Genomic DNA, 21,142 nt, shown 5'->3' with positions numbered 1-21,142 from the left:
ATGCCTGAGGCTTGGTCAATTTCTCCCCTGCTCAAGCTTGCCTCCCTCCCATCCCTTCCTTTATTTCCTCCCACAAATGACTATCAGAGCACTTCCTAAAAAGCCTCCCTCTGCCTGCTAAACACCATCTCAGAATCTGCTTCTAGGAGGACCCAACCTGTGCAGAAATTTTATGAGCAATTTGCCTGTCCATTAAAAAATATAGCATAGACTTTTTCCAGGTTAGCTGGAGATGGAGTTTTTTGTATCAAAAAAAGAGAGAGCTGAACTGAGAAGAGAAGCAAAGGTAGAAGAATAAGGTTAGACTCTTTCTCTGTATATCTGAATTTGGGATTGGGAATGATACCTTGCTTCTCTATGAAATTTAGAAACTGTCTTTTGAAGTCTTCATCCAGTCACGTCCAAGAGTGGTACAGGAAGAAAAAGGAAAATAAGAATGAAAAAAAAAAAAAAACCCTTAAAATTGAATACTTCTTTGTGCTTTGCATTAAGCCTCTGTGTTATTGCCCTTGTCTGTATAAGCAACTCTAGATAAAATCCTTTCTTAGACCATCTAATTATCTCCCCGTACCATTGTGGCAATAGGGCAGGAATTACTGTGGGAACCGGTGACTGAATGGGCAGTGGCGTCTTGCAGCTCTAACTCGGAGTTCACAAGGGAAGGATGAACAGCAGCCATCCTTCTAAAGGCATTCTTCCTCTCCTCCAGCACAGCTCAGTCTGTGCATGCCTCACCAAGGAGAATGAGGGAAGGCCTTGTTGACTGCCCAGCCCAGAATGTGAGGAGGAGCAGTTGACATGGGCGGCTGGATGGGGTAGAAATCAGCATGAACATTTAGTGGCACCCAAGGAAGAGGTGAAAACGGGGGAGAAAGCCAAGAACCATCAGACAGCTTCTTTCTGTTCTTTCCTTGGATCTTAGGGGAACGTATGTGTTCAAGGGTGCCTTCCTCCGCAGGGCCTCCCATCCCTTGGCATGAACTTCCAAATGATGAGTAGACATGGAATGGGCTTCTTCCAAAGACTGGGTCACCATCCAACTCAGCCTTCGGAGTAGGCGGTGGGGCTGCGGGAAGAGGACGGACCCATGAGGTCTCTCCATCACTCCCCGGGTGTGTTGACAGGCGAGCAAATGCAGTGGATGGGCCTGGGCTGTAGGGCCCCTGCCATTTCGGGAGGGGCCTCCTGGTGTTTAGCTCTGGGATGTGTGAAAATGTGTTGGTGAAAAGCGAGAGGCTTACACAGCCCTTCAGGGGAAGAGGGGCTGGGGCGCTGGGGGCGGCGTCGGGATGAGTGCAGAAGAGACGAGGCCTCTGGACAGCGGAGGAGGAGGGGAGGGCGCCGAGACGCGGTGCCAGCTGCCGCGCACAGGGGCCCCGCGGCGGAGCCGAGCCGCGGGCACGCTCTGCCCAGTCGGGAGAGCTCGGGGAGCGGCGGGAGGGGCGGAGGGGCGCAGTGGGGCCCGGGCGGCTGCGGCCGCGGAGCCGGGGCACCTGAGGAGGAAGGAGGGTGGGAGCGAGGGAGGGAGGGGACGGGTGCAGACCGAAAGTGGGGAAAGAAGGTGCAGGCAGGCGGGCAGGCGGGCGAGCGCCCTGGCCCAGGGCCGCGGGTGCGGGAGCCCGGCGAGGTCGAGCTGGGCGGCGGCGGGGGCCGCGCCGAGGGAGGAGGGGAAGGCGGAGGCGCGGGGAGCGTGTTTGGGGCGCCGCGGCGGCGAGGGTGGCGGCCGCTGGTGCGCGCGGGGCGCTGTGTGTGCGCGCTCCCCAGCTCGGGGAGGAAGATGGCCCAAAAGGGAAAGTTGGGGTGACGCGCGCGTTACCCGGAGGCTCGGCGGGGGGCACCGCGGCCAGCCCGACGGAGCGGCGGACACACAGGCCGGGGGGCGCGCAGTCCGGGCGCCGCCGCGACCGCCCCCTCACTGCAGGTGGCAGCGGGTGCGCTGGGTCCCGGCGGCCGCGGGCGCGGGCGGGCGCGCGGGGGAGCCCGGCCGAGGGATGGGCTGCGCCCCCAGCATCCATGTCTCGCAGAGCGGCGTGATCTACTGCCGGGACTCGGACGAGTCCAACTCGCCCCGCCAGACCACCAGCGTGTCGCAGGGTCCCGCGGCACCCCTGCCCGGCCTCTTCGTCCAGACCGACGCCGCCGACGCCATCCCCCCGAGCCGCGCGTCGGGACCCCCCAGCGCCGCCCGCGTCCGCAGGGCCCGCACAGAGCTGGGCAGCGGCAGCAGCGCGGGTTCCGCAGCCCCCGCCGCGACCACCAGCAGGGGCCGGAGGCGCCACTGCTGCAGCAGCGCCGAGGCCGAGACTCAGACCAGCTACACCAGCGTGAAGGTAAATGCCCCGCGCTGGCACACAGTGTGGGGGCCGCCCGCCCCGTCGGCGGGGCTTGCACGGGCTGGGGGCTCTGGCGGAGTTGGGTGACCGTGACGCGGTTGGTTTGGAGAGGTTGTCACTAAGGAGGAGTTTACTTTTCATTTGTGGAGATGGTGGGAGCCCAGGAAATGTGGACAGAAAAAGGCCCCTGGAGCGGTCCTGGGAGCGTCCTTAGCTGGTCCTGGGGGACGGGGCGGGGAAGGGAGCGCAGAGGGAAGCAGGTGGTCTGGTCTGTTCCTCCTTGAGGACAGGAAGGCTGTGGCTTGGAGGAAGAGGGGTGGGGACCATTGAGAGCATTCGGTGGCCAGTCCTGTTGAATGAAATCTGAGCACGAGCTGGATTTGCATGCCTTGTAGGTGACTGGTGCAGTTGCAGCACCAGGATAGATAGTGCCCCATATTCCGATTTTTACCTGGGATTACCAGCCAGGCTGGAGTCTCACCACAGGCACCGAGCGCAGGGATTTGTGAATGAATAAGTGTTCGTGTTTTGAGAAGAGATGTGGGAACGGAGCAGAGTGGAACCTGTTGTTTGTCACTGTAGCGATTCTCTGGGTTGGCTGCATCCTAGACAGAATTGAGAGAATCGGGCCATGAGTTCGGAGTGTCAGCAGAGCCACCGTGAGGGGACATGGTTTCCAGTGCAGTACAGCTGTCTGAGGATGATTCTGCACATACATATGGTCTTTCCAGAAAGTGGGATTTTGAGGAAGTGGAAAAAATTGTTTAGGTGGTTAAAGCAGTCGCTAAATATTTATTTCTTCATGACAGAAGAAAAATAATTATTTAAATAGTGTCCTCCTGTATGTTCTCAAAGTACTATTAAATGTAAGAGGCTTTTCATTGTGTAAATCTGGGCACTGGGTCTTTTTTCCTTACAGCAAACAAGATGACAATGGCATATCCCATTGTACAGAGAGAAGAAATACACATCTCTATGACTCCTAATGTCAGATAGAATCACAGCCTTTACCTGGCCAACAGGTTACCAAGAACCATTCCGTGGATTTTTGTCAAAGACACATTTGTATTTTTAGTAGTTAAAAACTTGGTCTTCATAGGGTGAAGTCAGCCCACAGTGGAGCAGTGAGGAGAAGGATAACATAGTTTGGCTTCAATCTGGAAGTCCAGAAGTTTTTTAATGAACCTATTTTTTTTTTAACAGCATCTGATTGTTTAACATGAAGCTTAACTGATGTTTGCTTGTGGTTGCAGTGTTTCTCTGGCAGTAGTCATAATCACCATTATAATAAAAACACCATTTATTGAGCACCTACTATGTGCCAGAAATAAGCTTTCTCTCTTAACTATTGAATGTTAACAGTGTGATCTTAGCATAGCATATCTGAAGACTAGAGTCTAGGATTCATGACAGTACAAACCTACCAGTTGTCCATTTGTTACAGAGGCATGTGCTGAAAGCTATACTTTGCTTTTGTCAGGCTCTCTCTCTCTCCCCCTCTCTGTTCACACACAGTTAGCTTTAGTAGCAATTTTCAGGGATGAAAATGTTAAATTTGGTGAAAATATTAAGTTGGGCTGTTATCGGTAAAGACCATCCTATTGCCTGATGGTTGAAGACCTGAAGCAGTAGTTCAAAATGGTGACAGCTCATGAACTTTGTGATACTTTTTTTGGTTGCTCCAGAGAAATTGTGAATTTTTGTTTTCTAGAATATCAAGAATCTCAGTTTAGTGCTTGGCAACTCTAGCTACTCCATGTTTGTTCAGTAGAAGAAAGAATACTGAATGAACCCATTCTGTACGTTTTTAATACTTCCCTCAAGAGGCTGCTTAGAGACCAAATGAAGTAAAAACTGAAGGGACAATGAGTCCCAATTATTAGTAGCTTGTATAAACTTGTGTAAATCTCATTGCTACTTGGCTTAAGTGTTAAAAGGCTTGACCTGGGTTAGAATTGAACTCATTTTGCTTTATCAACAAGATTCCCAAATAAGAGCTTAATTCACTCTAACCCATTACTAGGAATGTTGGAAATGAAACCGCTGGTTCAGTGACTTAACACTGCTTTGCATTGTGTGGATCTCAGAAAGTATATATTTGAAGTGAAATTTGAGACCAGAGTTATTTATGCAAATCTTACAGAATTGTTACCACAGAACTGCCCTAATATATTTAATAGTATCCTTTTAGGCCTGTGACTGGGCGTCGTATTGTCTTTTCTCAATCTTAAAGTTCACATGTTCTGTGCCCTTTTGTTGCTGAGATAATTTTATAAAAACTTTACTTTCATGTTTCGTAGACTAAGCATTCTTTTTTTGCCTTAAGAGTTTGAGATAGTTGCTAGGCACGTGGTGGTGCCCCACGCCTTTCCGAAGCACACAGGTGGATAAAGTAAAATCTTTACCATTTGGTCCTGTTTACAATGGTGGAAAGTTGTAATAGTTTCCACCCCTCCCCCCACCACTTTACATCAATTATGAAGTGTATCCTCATTATCTGCTTGGCCTCTGGTATTCCCCAGAGTGCAAAAATGTGTGCTTGATCTCTCTCTCTTTTCTAGCAATAATTCATCTCATTAAGCTTTTAGAATGATGAGGCATTATGATGTCAAACATGATGTCAACAGGAACCTTCCTGAATACCTAATTTGCAAAAAAAAAAAAAAAAAAGGATTATAAGCATTAATAATTCATATGCAGTACAATGATATCACATGGGTTTCCATTTCTGGTAAGAAGTTAGATTTGTCTCCCAATTGCTGTAAAAATGCAACTTCCTAGCAATTTCTTTCCTTTTTGCTTGCCTTTTCAAAAATAGTACTCCAACAGGAGAATCCTGCAGGATGCTCACTCTTGATATTGTGCCAGTTTTGTAATTCTTGTTCAGAAATCCTCAGAGGAGATGGTTGAACCTCTCTCTGGGAAGAACCAGGGATTCTTACAAGTTTTCTCATACCAGCTGTTCCTACTTGGGAGCATCTGGGACTAGACAACCAGTTGTAGAAAGGAATCTTTACTGACAATACCATCAACTTGCTATGACCGCGGTGTAGGTTAACTCTTTTGTGGATTAGACACAGGACGTTGTTAGTTTCCAGATGGCAGCATCACCAGCTCCCCGCTTTCCCTCCATTCATACAGAATGTGCTCATTTGTTCATTCAGTATTTGTGGCCAGACTGTGTTGTAGGTGCTAGCGATTCAGGAAATATCCATGAAATTTGGTAAGCAAAGCCTAATGAGGAGGATAAATCTCCTGTGAAATGGTGTGCCTAAACCAGTTATTAGTGACTTCTATGTTTTCTGTTCCATAGCATTCTAGAATTTGTGAGGATAATCCTGAGTTGACTATATGTAAAAGGAAAATAAATAGATATTCCACTGACCTTATGGTAAATAATAATACGATTTTATCTGGGGGAGGAGTAGAGCTATATTGGAGAAAAGTCATTTTTGTTTTCTAAGTAGGTGTTTTGGAGTCAAACTTTAGTGTACGCCAGAATCGCCTAGAGAGCTTGTTAAAATATAGATTGCTGTACTCCGCTCCCAGAGATTCTGATTTAGTAGGTCTTGGGTGGGGCCTGAGAATTTGAATTTCTAGCAGGCTTCCAGAAGATGCTAGTGTTACCGATCTGGGGACCACATTTTGAGAACCACTGCTTTTCAGTGAATTAAATTATCTGTTGGTTGGCCAGGTGAGTGAGGTGGGGCCACCTCTAGCAGAGTGCATAGTACCACACTGTCTTTATCTGGGGTACTAGTCATAGCACTGCTTTCATCTTAGTTCACTTCTGTATGGGAAACCTATCGCTGTACAAGAAGTCAAACTCTGAGCCTCCGAGATTTGCTAAAAAGTCTGTAAGTGAGGATAGTGCTGGATCCTGTAGCCAACTCTGGTTTCTTGAGGTAAGTTTTCCCCAGGATCCTTTTGGGTTTGTACAGGTCGTAATGTCTTGCTTTGCCACCACAAGAGAAGCCTAAAGCAAGACTGGATGTTACATGATACAGGCACATATTCTCTTCTCAGCTCTTGGAATTCCTGCTATGCCTTTCACCATCATTTTTCATTTTAAAATGGAATATAAAGTTTAGTAAGCTCAAGTGAGTCCTGCAAGCTGATTTCATAAGATTCAAGTTTGCCTTCTGCCATTGTATATATGATTACAGTTTAGTTCCTCCTTTTCCCAACACATTAATTAGAATGAATGAGCACATTTTCCTTATTTTCATGACTTTCTTCAGTAGTTCCATGAATTTTTAAGGACCATCAGGTAATTTTTCCTTTTAAAGGAAAGTAAGTCCTCAAGCCAGGATGTAACATAGTATAAGCTGCCAGCTGTTCAGAGATGATACAGTTTCTACTGAAATCCTGATTTGCTGACCACCAGGTATGGCCTGGGCACCAGCAGGACAGGACATGCTGGTGAGGGCAGGGCAGATTGTGTGGCACTAGACTGGTCATGAGTTAAGACCAGTAATCAAAATAGGAAGAAGGGAGTGAGCCCTGTGGAACCAGGTGGGAAGACAAGAGTCCAGAGTTTGGACATCCAGCAAAGTTGGAGAGGGGCAGGGAGCAGGTGGGAACGCTGGGGCCAGGCAGGCAAGGGAAATCTAGAAATTAGTGGTTCAGCAAGGGTGACAGCTGTTGAACCAGGTTGAGACTTCTGATGGCAGAATAGAAACTTCTCACTTTCTATTCTATTCAGGAGGCTGTGGTGACCAATCAGAGGGCTGTAGGTAACTTTGTGAACCCGGTACCAAATGACACAAGACCAACCAAGCAATCCTTCCTTGCACCCTGATCAGACAGAGTCTGGGCAGGAAACAGACTGCACATCCAAAAGGGGTAACTCAGAATAATCAAATGAAGGGATTACTGCAAATTTTTTGGCAGAATGAAGGAAAGACAACAAATGAAGCTGAAGCACCCTAGGCTGGAAAAAGAGGGAGCTGTTACTACCCCAGAAGAGTCAAGGGGAGGGGGTGTGTATTCGTTCGTTTTCACGCTGCTGATAAAGACATACCAGAGACTGGGTAATTTATAAAGAAAAAGAGATTTAATGGACTTACATTTCCACGTGGCTGGGGAAGCCTCACAATCATGGCTGAAGGCAAAAGGCATGTCTTACATGGTGGCAGACAAGAGATAATGAGAACCAAGCAAAAGAGGTTCCCCTTATAAAACCATCAGACCTCGTGAGACTTGTTCACTATCATGAGAACAGTAAGGGGGAAACTGCCCCATGATTCCATTACCTTCCACTGGGTCCCTCCCACAACACATGGGAATTATGGAGGCTACAGTTCAAGGTGAGATTTGGGTAGGGACACAGCCAAACCATATCAGGGCGGTTATGGGAAGCTGAGAAACCAAACCTGTAGGTCAGAGAAACCCTCAGGAGCTGTAGCCTTCAGGAGGAGTGGGCAGGGAGGGAGCCAAAGCCGTAAATCCCTTCATGACATTGTCCTCCCTTTCATCAAGCTCCTGCTGGTTTCCACATATGGAAACCAGAGGGAAAGGGAATCTGTTGATTGGGGTTTTCCAGGGTACTGAGCAGGGTGGAGAGTGGGTCTGGAGGGGCAAATGAAAAATATCCTGAGCATATCCCAAAGGCTCTTCGTAACAGGCAGTAAGAGATGTTCAGTGTCACTGGAGCTACCTTGGTATAGATAAACTCAAATTGTGATGGGCAGTTTGATGGTTGTCTAAAATAATGGCATTTTAAAATGGCCACTTAATTCACTGTTTACAGTTCCTGTTTGATGACTAATGATATTAAAATATGTCCAATTATCTTGGTCGGAGACCTCGAAGTTATTGCTGTAAACATATCCTTCTCTTCAGTTCATTCTGTCCCGTGACTGCTGATACATGTGTTTTATCACTTCCTCTGGCCCCTGCCTGCTGTCCTTCTCCCTATCCTGAACTCAAAGCCCAAGGGTGGAATGGGGGAGAAAGACCTGAGCCTCATAAGAGACTCAGGATCCAGCCTTATCAGTTTATTCCATTTTTCTTCTCAGTTTTTACTTTTGCGCTTTCTATAACCTTCTCTCCACAGGCTCGAAAAGTTTTAAAAAAGTGAATTTTGCTATGTGCTTATAAGGTTATATTTTCAATAAAGAATGTGTACATTTAGAACATATTTAAAAATATTAAAATGTGTCCGGGAATTTATTTTTAAAGATAGGTGTTACCTTTACCCTACAGTGGAATTCTTGGTAGTTATATTTTAGTAAAAAACACTTTTTTTTGTTGTTTTGAGACAAGGTCTCACTGTGTCACCAGGCTGGAGTGCAATGGTGTGATCTCAGCTCACTGCAACCTCCGCCTCCCAGGCTCAAGCTATCATCCCACCTCAGCCTCCTGAGTAGCTGGGACTACAGGTGGTGCCACCACCCTTGGTTAATTTTTTGGTATTTTCCTGTAGAGACGGTGTTTCTCCATGTTACCCAGACTGGTCTCAAACTCCTGAGCTCAAGCTATCCACCTGCCTTGGCCCCCAAAGTGCTGGGATTACAGGCGTGAGCCACCATGCCTGGCCCAAAACACTACTTCTCAACAAGTTGTAGTATATATTAGTTTAGAATTAGTTGTTCATGACTCCTTCCCCAGTCTATTTTTTTCTCCCATCAGCAGATAATAGCCAGCTTTTATTTAGGATTTTTTTGCTTTACTCTTTACCATTGGTTTCTTTCATCCCCTCCTTTCTACCTCCTTAGGGAGAATGCACAGAAAAGTAGTTCCTGAAGTAGAATTATCCTACTCTGCTGAAAATTTGCTTTAAGAAGCTTGTGATTGCTGTAATAAAAATCAAGGAACCATTTTGCTTTTGGATAATCCATCAATGAAAATAAGAATATTTCATGGTTGCCTCTTTTTTCCAAGGCAATTTAAGTTTTCAAGCATAGTTTGTACACTTCGCAACAAGGTAAACAGGATAGCTATAATAATATTAGTTGTTATTTAAGTTCTTGCTATTTGCTGAGCACTTTATATACATTGTTTCACCAAACCTGCATGGTTTCGCCTGATCTGCTATGAGCTACACTTTATTATTTTCACTTTAGAAAAGAGGAAAATGGGGCTGCAAGAGGTGGGATAAATTTCCCAAGGCAAGGACTGAAGTTTGAAGGCAGGAGGGTCCGAATGGTCTCTCACCCCGTGAGCCCATCCCTTAAGTGTGTTGCATACTCAGGCCTGTGGCCACACAGCCTGAAGCCCCAAGTGTGGCTGGTCCTGGAACTGCAGTTATTTAGAGCAGAAGGATGATAAACAGGCAGAGGGAAGGGGAGCAGGGAGCCTCATGAGTGAGATTTTTCCTTTGACATATCCACTGTCACCCCTTCTATTAACTTGAACTAGAGTGTTTTGAAGTTGGAGAAGAATTTAAAAATGCACACAAAATGTGAGAAGCTCTGACACAACATGTTGTCATTATTTTCACTGAACACAGTGCCTGACACTTTGTAAGTGCTGTACAAATAGTAGCTGCTCTTATTTTTATGGTTGCTATTATTACTCTTTGGGTAATTAAAATGAGATTTCGGTTATTTAGATTTAGGTATTTTTGAAACATGTAATTGTTTTTTATGGAAAATGTATCCCACACTTTCAAGTACGTTGATTTGGCCGATAGATGACTAACTGAATTTATAGAGAGATATGTTATCCCAAAGCCTTGGAAACTGCTGCCACAGACGTGGGTTTTGTCCGCTTCAGTTGGATTTCCAGAGGTGATGACATAGTAGAATCTTGCCAGTCCAAGGCCCAAGGTGGGGTTTGGGTTCCATGACTGTTGAGCCCACACTCAGCAGAATTTAAAGGTCAAGGCCTTGGTGTTATCCTGAGGTGGTTGGTTCCCTGTGGAATTCTTTGGTATAAACGTGTAGCCTGAAGCCTCAGTCTCTAATTGCTCTTTGAAGCATTTTGCATGAGCTCAGTCGATTTTTGTATTGCTGCGTTTTGGGTGCTGTCAGACACTATATTGTTGGGAAAATGATACCCTGTACATCTAAAACCTGTTTTCTCTCAAATAGGAAGATGGAATGATTAACTCCAGGGACTCAGTTGTCTGTGTGAGTCATAAAACTGAGACAAGACCCTGAATTTTGGAAATTTTTATAGGAAGATGCATGAGAGATTTTAAAGCAATCTGTCACCCAGGGTACCATATGAAGAAAAAGGTGCCGTTCTGACATCAGAACCACAAATAACATTAAAGCTCCGGAACTGGAAGGTGATGACAAGGGTTCAGGATAGCCAGAGCTTTTGTCCACTCCAGAGTTCCTGCTGAGGGAGCTTCAAATGAGAGCAGTGACCAAATGGAGAGACAGATACATTTATGAAGGTCAGTGATGACCCACCAATCCACACTTCAGCCACTAGTGGTCCTGGGACCTTGTGGGACATACTCATTTTCAGCTTAAAAATCTGATCGACAGTCTTGGCAGCGAAATGGGGTCTCTGCGAGGAAACAAAAGCCACCAACAGTGTTTGGAGCTGAGCCTTAGTTGGAACTAGAAGTCTCTTTCCCCCACAATCGAGAGTGTGATACTCAAAAGAAGGATGGCCAAATAAAGACTGAAGGGAGCAAGGATCAGCGTAGTCTGTGGCTGTGCAAGCATTGGGTGGATACCACCTTTCATCCCAGATCCATCTGTCATGTGCAGCCTCAGACGCACACATGCACGCACGCACACACACCTGCTCTGGGAAGTGTTGCTGGGGCAGAATACCTAGGTGGGGAGGTTTGCAGGAGACTTCCTGCTCTCCCCCTCCCACATCTATAATGCTGGGTCTGTAAAGCCAGTTTCAGGACCCTCCTCACCTAGTAGACTCTTGCAGGTCCTCCTGTCCTTGTGGTTGCTGCCCTGCCCTTCTTCTCAGTCACATGTGGAGCCCAGGGTGAGCTCTCTGACACCCAGGCTGTTCTCTGCAGTGATCTGGTCCATTAGGACTGTCAAGCCCTGGCACTGGCTGACTGACTGTGGAGCCTTCATCCCTTGGGAGGAACAGGTGAGGGCAGGGGAGTGTGATCCACTTAGCCTGATCTCCCTAAGGGCAGTGGTAGAGGGGAGTTTTGCAGACTTAGTTGAGATTTTCAAGAACGGACAAGGAGGTGGGGCAAAAGATTGGAATCTCTTGTTGTATCAAAGGTGAGAACTTTGAATCCTAAAACACAACCAGGAAGTGATTTGGATGAATGTGAAAGGCAGTGTTCACTTTTATATGCAGACTATATGACGAACATTAGTTTGTAAGGCACCTAGTTGTTATTGGGGAAAGACTTTCATGTAGAAACAACGTTATATGTGGCATTTAGGTTTCTAGGTTAGCACAAAAAAGTTTTAGTCCATTATGTAGCTGGAATGTATTTACACTGTTGAAACAATATTGCTGTGAAAGAAACATAAAATTGAGTTAGAACTCTCGTTTCTTTTGTATGGATGTCCTTTGGGAGAAGTGGGTTTAATTAGAGGCTGATGAAGCAGATGAGGGAGAATTTGTGAAGTTCCTTTAGGGAGTAGTTATCTTTAGTGATCCATGGTGTGCTGGGGCGCTGAGGGGCTCAGGTGGTGTTATTAACCTCACATTGCTAGGGAGGAGGCGGAGGCCCAGGCGGCTCCAGTGGCTTGACCAAGATCACACAGCTAGGGACCCAGAGCTACATCTGCTCAACCGTCCTGTTTTCACTGTCCTATTTTATCTGCAGGTAAAAAGGGGTGTGTCTAGCTTCTTTGTGGCACTTCTTTTCTGTTTCATGTACAGATAGCTCAGTTGGTATCTTTTAACTATAACTGTTTTTTAAAAATAAATCGTAAAACGATTATACACCAAAAATATGACAACTTAATATCAATCACACTTTTCTAATTGCCTTACTGCTTATTCTTGTACTGTTTATTGGTATCCAAACGGTAACTCCACTCATTGCAGTTGGTTGCTATGCCTCTTAAGTCTTTTTTAGTCTGTAGCTTCCCCTTCCCGTCTCTCTTTTCTATATACTTGCAATTTGTTTGTTGAGGAACCTGGGTTGTTTGTCCTGTAGATTTTCCCCCAATCTAAAGTTTACTTATTGCATTCCCGTGGTGCATCTAACATATTTCCCTGCCGTCTGTGTTTGCTAGAAACTGCAGTTTGATTTAGAGGTTTGATTGGATTATACTACGTTTTGTAGGGTGGAGGTTGTCTCTTTTCTGTGATGCTAACAGAAAATCGGAGTATGCTAAGTTTTGTAGGATGTTTGGTGGTCTCTTTTCTGTGATGCTAACTCTCATTAATGATCATTGCTTATATCCATTAGTCATTAGAGGTTGTAAAATGGTGATACGCTATCATTTTGTCTTCATATATTCATTGGAATGCCTCAAGAAACTTGTTTCAAGAGTTGATTCCCTAGCATTCTCCTAAGGCGACAGGAGTTCTTTGCCTGTTAATTTGCTTAGTATCATTATGAATCGTTATGGGTTTGTGTGTATTGGATGTGTTGATGCATTGCAGTTATTAAACCTATTTGTGCTCAGACTGCCCAGTTTGGACTAAAGGGAACTTATTCAAGCTGGTGAGGCACTTTCCTTGAAGAAGCCGTTTCAGCTAAGTTGAGTGTGTCCTTATTCGAAACTCATTGTTTGTAGATGAGGACTCCACTGACCACCCTGGGGGTGGAGGCACATCCTGGTGTCCACCTAGCCCTCTCCAGTCGTGCCAAGGCCCCAGACATCATGGAGCTTTTGAAAGGAGGCATTTCACAAGGCCCCCTTGCAGCTCCTTTGCTATAATGTTTGTGGCTACAAAAGGGTAACCTGGTGTGAAGGAAAGTTACTCACTGACTCCGGCTTGAGTCAGCTCTGCCCTGTACAAACTTTGTGACTTTGGAGAAGCTGCATGATTTCTCCTTGCTCTGTAGGGATAATGCATCTCCAAAAGGACTGGTACAACTATGACAGAGGTACAGTGGCTGTAAACCTGCTAGGTTCTCAAGTACGTGTGTATGTGTATTTTCTGCCTTATACTAAGGCACTACTCTAGGTTTGGAGTGATTGAAAAATGAATATGACGGCCGGGCGTGGTGGCTCATATCTGTAATCCCAGCACTCTGGGAGGCCAAGGTGGGTGGATCACGAGGTCAGGAGTTAGAGACCAGCCTGACCAACATGATGAACCCCATCTCTCCTAAAATACAAAAATTGGCTGGGCATGGTGGCTTGTACCTGTAATCCCAGCTACTCAGGAGGCAGAGGCAGGAGGATTGCTTGAACCTGGCAGGCAGAGGTTGCAGTGAGCAGAGATTGCACCACTGCACTCCAGCCTGGGTGACAGAGTGAGACTGCATCTCAAAAAACAGAATACGACATAGTTCCACCTTTCAGGAGCTTCCATTGTTTGTGCCCTATATTGTGGTCTTCTGTGGGAAGGCAGTGTATTGACTGAGTGCCGGCTGGCTGGCAGGAGTTAGGGGTTGGGAATTGGGTTCTTCCAGGTGAGACACTCCTACTGGGAGAGCATGAAGAACTGTGAGCCTGAGGGGTAATCAGCTGAAGACTCTGAGGAAAAGCCAAGGAGCAGACAATTGTACGGCCACAGACAGGGGCCAGAGATAGAATTAAGATCAGGCTTTCTAAGCCCGGAGCTCAAAGCTGCCAGACACAAATAGGATCCAAGAGAACTGATTAAGAAGGACTCTAAAGTCTGGTGGAGTTGATGGCTGAGAATGCCCTTGGGTGTTATGGTTCAGAGACTGCCAGATAAGGCTTGCTTTGGGTTGAAGCTCTAAAGCAGCATTACCCAGTAGAAATAAAATGTGACCCAGATATAACCTGCACATATAATTTTAAAATATTTTATGAATCACATTTTTAAACGTCAAAATAAGCAGGTAAATTAATTTTAATATGTGTTCATTTAACCAATATATTAAAAATATTATTTTGACATGTACTCAATATAAAATTTGTTAATGAGATAGTTTACATTCTTTCCTTTTTTCAGAACTAAGTTCTTAAAGTCTAGAATGTATTTTGCGATTACACTGCGTCTCAGTAGGGACTATCCACATCTCAAGTGCATAATGACCACACAAGTAGCTACCATGATGGAAATAGGGAGGAAGAAAGTGAAATTTACATCAAGGTTCTAAGTCAAGCAATTACAATTTGACATTGTAACTTGACATGTATAGCACAGTAGTGGTGTTGGTTTTGTCTCTTAGTTTGTAGCTCCATTTTTGCTTTCCCATTTTCTCCTTTGTATTATATGAGGCTAGAAGTCTGCAAGCTGCGTCTTCCAGATTACTTTGCCAGATGGTTTCCTCTTAAATTCCACAGGTAGGAGATACTGGCAGGAAATTGGAATGTGAGAGAAAGGAACAGGTGATAGCAGTGGCCCCGCTAAGTGGCAGTGGTGCCACCTGAGTGGTGATGGTGCCAGCCCCCCCCCCAATACCCCCCGCTGATCAGCACGAGTGTGGGCTGGCGGGTGTCAGCCCAGGGTATTAACAGTTTATTGTCTCTGGATGTTACTGCTTTATCTTTTTAGTTCCTCGAGCTCTACCTCCATCTTTCCTTTGTTCATCCATACCTTCTAACACCTTTGTAAACAGTTCTCTACAGCGGTATCTCATCTTAATGTATATAAAATGGTTCTTGCTTTTCTCATTGGACACTTGGGATCTGATGTCAGAGAACTATGCTGTAGTCTTATATGTACCATCTACTTGGTTCTATGGCTTAGCTTCTTTAATTTTCAATTTCTTCTGTCTAAGGGTAGAAAAATAAGGATAGTGAAAGTTCTGACCTCATAGAGTTGCTGTGAGGATGATATAATCAATATGTGTACCATTGCTAGCTTTGAATGTAACACCCAGTAAGTATTGCTTATTATTGATAATAATATACAAGCCAATTCATAATTGAACATTTTTTGTTATGGTAAAGTTCAAATGTACACAAAAGTAGAGAGAATAGGATAGTGAAACCTCATGAGTACATCCCCCAGTTTCAACAGTAACAAATTAAGACTATTATTTTATTTATACCTCCTACTTTTCCCCATATTTTGGGACTCTTTTAAAGCAAATCCGAAACATCCTCTTATTTCAGCTGTAACTATTTCAGCATGTAACTCTGAAAGATAAGGATTGTTTAGAAAACACAACCACAATACTATTAGCAAATCTCTAAATTAAAATAATTTCTTAATATTAAGTGCCAAGACAGTGTTCAAGTTTCCCTATCTCATAAACATTTTCATTTAAAGATTTTTTTTGAATCATCTTTCAAATAAGATCCACCTATTGCAATCAATTGATACATTTCTTAAGAATCTTTTGCTCTGTGGGTTCCCGTTCCTCTCTTTCTTTTTCTCTAACAATTTGTTTGTTGAAGAAACTGAGTCATTTGTCCAGCAGAGTTTCCCACAGTCTGGACTTTGCTGATTACATTCCTGTGGTATCATTAACCACATTCTTCTGGCCTTGTATTCCCTGTATGTTGGTAGTTAGATCTAGAGGCTTGATAGGATTCAGGTTTATTCACTTGTTTCTTTTTGGGAAGACTACTTCATAGGTAATGTCATGGACCTCCGTCAGGAGGCACATGATGTCTGGTTGTGTCTCTTGGTGACGTTAGCAGCCACTGATGATTGTTGCCTAGATCAATTAATTCCTTAGGGGTTGCAAAAGCCTACCATTCTTTCTACAATGCTTCTGGAATGCATCTATAAAGAGAAACTTCCCTCCATCAAATAGTTGGTCAGTTCATATGGGAAAGGCAGGGCACATGCTTGATTCTACTCTTCTATTTGCCAGTTTTCAAAATAACGAGTTGATTTCCTAGCATCCTCCAAAGGTAACCAGTGATGATTTCAGAATTCCTATAAAATTATCAGTTTATAAATATTAGATGTATCATAGTCCATTGCAGTGATTGTCCTTACTGACGCTCAATTGTCCTGACTTTGTCTACTGGGAGTAGCCACGTTGGCTCCTGTGTCCTTTTCATAGTCTGCTAGTAATGTTTGACAGATTTCCTGCCTGTTGGACTGACAAGATGTTCTAGGTTTGTTGCGTCCATTCCCTGTCTCTGATCTAGAATTAGTCTTTTCTCCCAGGAACCTAATTATTTTTATTGAAAAATGGTATTTAGAGGTATGATCTGGGGAGTTCATTGCTAATGGACTGGTCATTGCTTCTGGGCTTTTTAAGTGGACACAGCCAGGAAATAGATACTTTTGAAAGATAAAAATGTACTGTGAGTGTATACTTATTCATCCAGTTTAAATTTAGGACTACAAGGCTTTTCTTCAACCTCATCAGTCTTACGTTTCTATTTCCTCTTTCCCATGACACAAATCCTGGTTCTTAACATCACTATGATAATTCCTCATTTGTTAGATGCCACATGCGTGTGCGCGCACACACACACACACACACACCCCCCACACGTCTCAGAATACCAGTGATCAACACGACTTCATGATCAATATGAACACTGAAAACAGTTTAATTTTTTTCCAGTGATTTTTGATATTAGGGTATATCCCACTAGGGGTGAGCAGGCAAATTACTATGTTTGTAATTTGTTTGAATCAGTTCCTTTTTATGTGACTGTTCTACTAACAATGGACCAGTTAGTGATTAGCACAATACAGTTAGGATTATTTATTTCATTTTACTTTTGATTTGGTCTTCTTTAGTGTTTAATTTAGTGTTATAGGAATGTAAATTATTTATATGCTTCAACATAAAATACGGTATATTCGGAGACATTTAGATTTTATCTCTGTCTCTTACATTCTATGCCCTCTGTCTTATTGGTAATTATGTTTTAAAATGTTATGCATTTCATACCATTGTTTAAAATGCACATTAACATGTTCTGTAGAAGTCACTTTTCTGCATTTTCCTTTTTTCACTTAGCAAATATCCTGGAGATCATTCCATCATAGTACAGAAATCATTCCTACTCATAGCTGCATAGTATACCATTACGTGGCTGTACTTTGGTTTATTCAGCCAGTCCCCTATTGATGTTTTTTGGGGGAATTATTTCCACTGATTTTTGCTATTGTAATGGTGATATAGGGAATGGCCCTATGCCTATATATTTTCATATCATACAGTCTAATTTTTTAGTACAATAATGACATAATGTTTTCCAGAAAGAATATATTTATCTATCCAGAGCATTAACTTCTGCCTATCATACAAAGACTTTCCTTGGACTCTTTAGTTGTCTAGTAACTGCAAAATAGTAATACAGTTTTAGCTCAAGCTTAAGCTTAAGATCTCTAGATCTTAATCTCAGAGAATTTTCTTTGAGTAAAATGTACTTTTTCTGCTTTTAACCCAGCTATAGTTACATTTTCATGGAGGTGTGAGATCTCTGAGACAAATTTTCTAGAGGAGGTTTGTCTTGCATCTGTTGGACTTGTAATTCTCCTCCCTTATTATGGCAGCAAAGTGATTTGAGAAGAATAGTGGCTGCATTTTCAACTTCACTTCTGCCTTTCCACTTCCATTAAAGTTCTATGCGTTTACACTGGCATTAACCCGGTCAGCACCCACAGAATGCCACAGAAGGCTCTGTATCACTGATTGTTGTAAAGAACTTTCTTGAGTCTTCATGAGAGCTTAGAGCATAATGGTACTTTATTTTGGTATTAATCACCAAGACCTAAAATCAAGTTTTTTTTTCCCACTTTAGAAATGGGATGCATAGATGTATATTCTTTTGTATGTTTCAGAAATTGGATTTTATCTTTGTGATAGAATCGCATATCTGATCCATAATGATACTTTTCCTGTAGTGCTTTCTTGTGTCCAATATAATTTTTAAACTGACCTTGTTCTTTTTCCTTATATAAATGTATCAACTTTATCAACTATCAGTGCTCAAGGAGGTTTCTTGGCTCACAAGTTGTACATGAATGAGTGAGATAGTGTGATGAAGTTTGGGTGGGGCAGAAGAAGAAAGACTGGCAGAAGCGAAGGCACCAGTGAGAGACAGAGCAAATATGAATTAGATTCATAGCAAAATTTTGGAGGTATAGATGGGAATTGAAAGATGGAGAAAGTAATGTAAAGAGTGGAGGTGTGCCTGTGCATGTCCATAAGAGATAATCTTGGAAGTGGAGTATCTTAACTATGCTATGAGTCACGCAGAATGGAAGACAGAGTTGGTTACCTGCCTCAGTTTAGGAGGGGGAAGCAAGATTGGGGTCAAATATGCAGAAACTTTGGGGCAGACTGGTTCAGTTCAACAAACATATAGTGAGGGCCTAACTGGGCATCAAGCACATGCATGAGACTTAGGAATACAAAGTTGAACAGGATGGTTGCTTCCCTAGGTGACTTTATACTTAGTTGGAGTAATTGAAGGGGATAACACAAAAGCAGATGTTTACTTCTGTATAACACATTACCACAGACTTAGGGTCTTGAGACACACACATTTATTATTAGTTGCTCTGGGTCAGGAGTATAGGCATGGCCCATCTGGGTCGTACGTGTACTTCAGGGTGTCTTACAAGGCTGCAATCAAGTTGTTGGCTAGGGCAGGGTCTTATCTGAATGCTTGACTGGAGAAAATCTTCTAAGCTTATCTACATGGTTGTTAGTAGGATTCACTTTTTAGATGGCTGTTAGGCTGAGAGCTTTAGCTCCTTCCTGGCTGTTGGCTGGAGACCACCAGCCCACAGCCACGCCATCCTGCCCAATATAGCAGCATATTTTATCAAAGCCAGCAGGAGAGACAGTCTCTTTTATCAGTAAGATGGTAGTCATATTATGGATGTGGAGGAGAGCGTTACACAAGGGCATGAGTACGAAGAGGTGGGAATTATTGGGGGCTGTGTTGGAAGCTGCCTGCCCTACAAGTGTCTGCTACAGTTCTGTAATGCCTGAGAGAGGAGGTGTTCCATGGAAACATGAAGGAAGAGCATGGAACCCACCTGGCATGGACGTCGCTTCTTCAATAACGCAGTGTCTGGATGTCTGAGTGTAACCTTGAAAGAAAAATAGGGATTAACTTGATGTGTAGCTGGGAGAGGAGGGAGGGAGAGATTCTAAGCAGAGGGACCAACATGAGCAATCATTGAGGGGGTAGAATACCTGAGGACCACCATCCAAGTAGTTCTGTGTAAACCATGTGTGGAAGACATATAGAAGGTGTCAGAAATGGAGAAAATGAAAGATGAGGGTCAGATTTTGGAGTTCCTGGTTTGTCAGGCTGAAGAACAAAGACTTTATCAAGGTGATCACAGGGAGGATTTTAAACAGGGGAATGGCACAGTCCAAATTGTGGTTTCATTAGTGTGGGAGATCAGTTTTAGCAGCATTTATAATGATTTGGGTGGTAGATGAAGAGGGTCTGGATTAAAGTAGTGCAATAGGAGGGCATACATTTTTATTTTACAATTAGGAAGTTATTTGATGTTTGGGCAAGGCAGATGTGTGAGATAGAACAGTCTGGAATGATGTCCAGGTTTTGGCAGAACATTCTTATTAGGAAGCAGGGGAAAGATAAGCTAATAGAGGGAAAGGAAAGGGTGGAAGGGAGAGGTCTGTAAGAGTTTATGTAAGTTTGTAAATTAAGAGGCTGACGATAGGAGAGCCCAACTCAAAATACTCTTTACAGAGCTTATGTTCTCAATTTAATCAATGTAACTGTGTAAATTTTCTTTCTAGTTAAGCCATATGTTCCACTGGTAGGAGAGAGAATCAAATACGGAATTCATTTTTCTTGCAAACAGTTGGATAAAAGAAAAATTAGTGTCAGAATTTTAGTAAACCTAGACCAAAGGTGGGACACGCATCCACCAGTTATGTCTAGTGCTTGGAATATTGTACTCTGGCATGCAGATACTGCTATAGAATACCATTCACAAGCTATAAAGTGTCATGTAACTGACTTTTTCTTGAAAATTGAGATATAATTAGAAAAACATAAAATTAACCATTTTAAAGTGCGCAGTTCTGTGCTTTCAGTATATTCACTATGTTGTAAAACCATTACTGCTAATTCTAAATAATTTCTAACACCCCCAAAAGAAACCCTGAATTTACTAGCAGTCAGTTCCAATCCCCACCCCTCTGCACTCCTGCCCCAGGAACCCCTGGCAACCATTAATGTATTTTCAGGCACTATAGATTTGCCTATTATGGACATTTGCTATAGATGGACTCATACAATATGTAGTGTTTGTGTCCAGCTTCTTTCATTTAGCATGATGTTTCACAGTTCATTCTCGTTGAAGTATATATCAGACTGTATTCCTCTTGACTGTCAAATAATATGTCATTATATGGATATACTGCATTTTGTTGATGCTTTCATCCATTGATGGATATTTGGGTTGTTTTGACTTTTTGGCTCTTAGGAATAATGCTGCTATGAACATTCTTGCACAGGTTTTGGTGTGGACATATGGTTTTATTTCTCTTGGGTATATATATATTAGGAATAGAACTGCTGCATTGTATAGTAACTATGTGTTTAACTGAGAAACCACTAAGCTGTTCTCCAAAGTGGCTGTACCAGTTTCTCCTCCTGCCAGCATGTACGAGGGTCTCTATTTCTCCATGTTTTCACCAACACTTGTTATTGCCTGTCTTTTTTATTACAACCATTCTTGCATTCTTGTGGGTGTGAAGTGGTATCTCACGTGGTTTCATTTGCATTTCCCTGATGGCTCATTCAAGATTGTTTATAAGAATTAAATAAGATACCATAGGTGAAATCTCAACATGGACTTGGGTTTCAGTTCTCTGCTAGATCCAGGGGCCTTCAGAAAAACTATATCAGTGTTCCTTG

General features: G+C 43.5%; 1 protein-coding gene across 10 annotated transcripts in view; it reads left to right on the top strand.

Moving 5' to 3' along the window:
* Nucleotides 1-21,142, top strand: part of PDE8B (phosphodiesterase 8B) — a 344,936-nt gene that overhangs the window by 130,142 nt on the left and 193,652 nt on the right. For 5 of the 10 annotated variants that reach the window (XM_050795655.1, XM_050795652.1, XM_050795654.1 and 2 more), the window contains exon 1: nucleotides 1,746-2,330. The exons of the other annotated variants lie outside the window; for them this stretch is intronic. In XM_050795655.1, the coding sequence (XP_050651612.1) occupies nucleotides 1,992-2,330 (339 nt within the window). In that variant the 5' untranslated portion in view covers nucleotides 1,746-1,991. Of the gene's footprint in view, nucleotides 1-1,745; nucleotides 2,331-21,142 lie in introns of those variants that run through there. 10 annotated transcript variants of the gene reach the window in all.

Source organism: Macaca thibetana, chromosome 6 (assembly GCF_024542745.1).
Source record: "Macaca thibetana thibetana isolate TM-01 chromosome 6, ASM2454274v1, whole genome shotgun sequence".
NCBI lineage: Eukaryota > Metazoa > Chordata > Mammalia > Primates > Cercopithecidae > Macaca > Macaca thibetana.
Note: the sequence above shows the minus strand (reverse complement) of the source record. Positions and strands in the feature narration are given on the sequence as shown.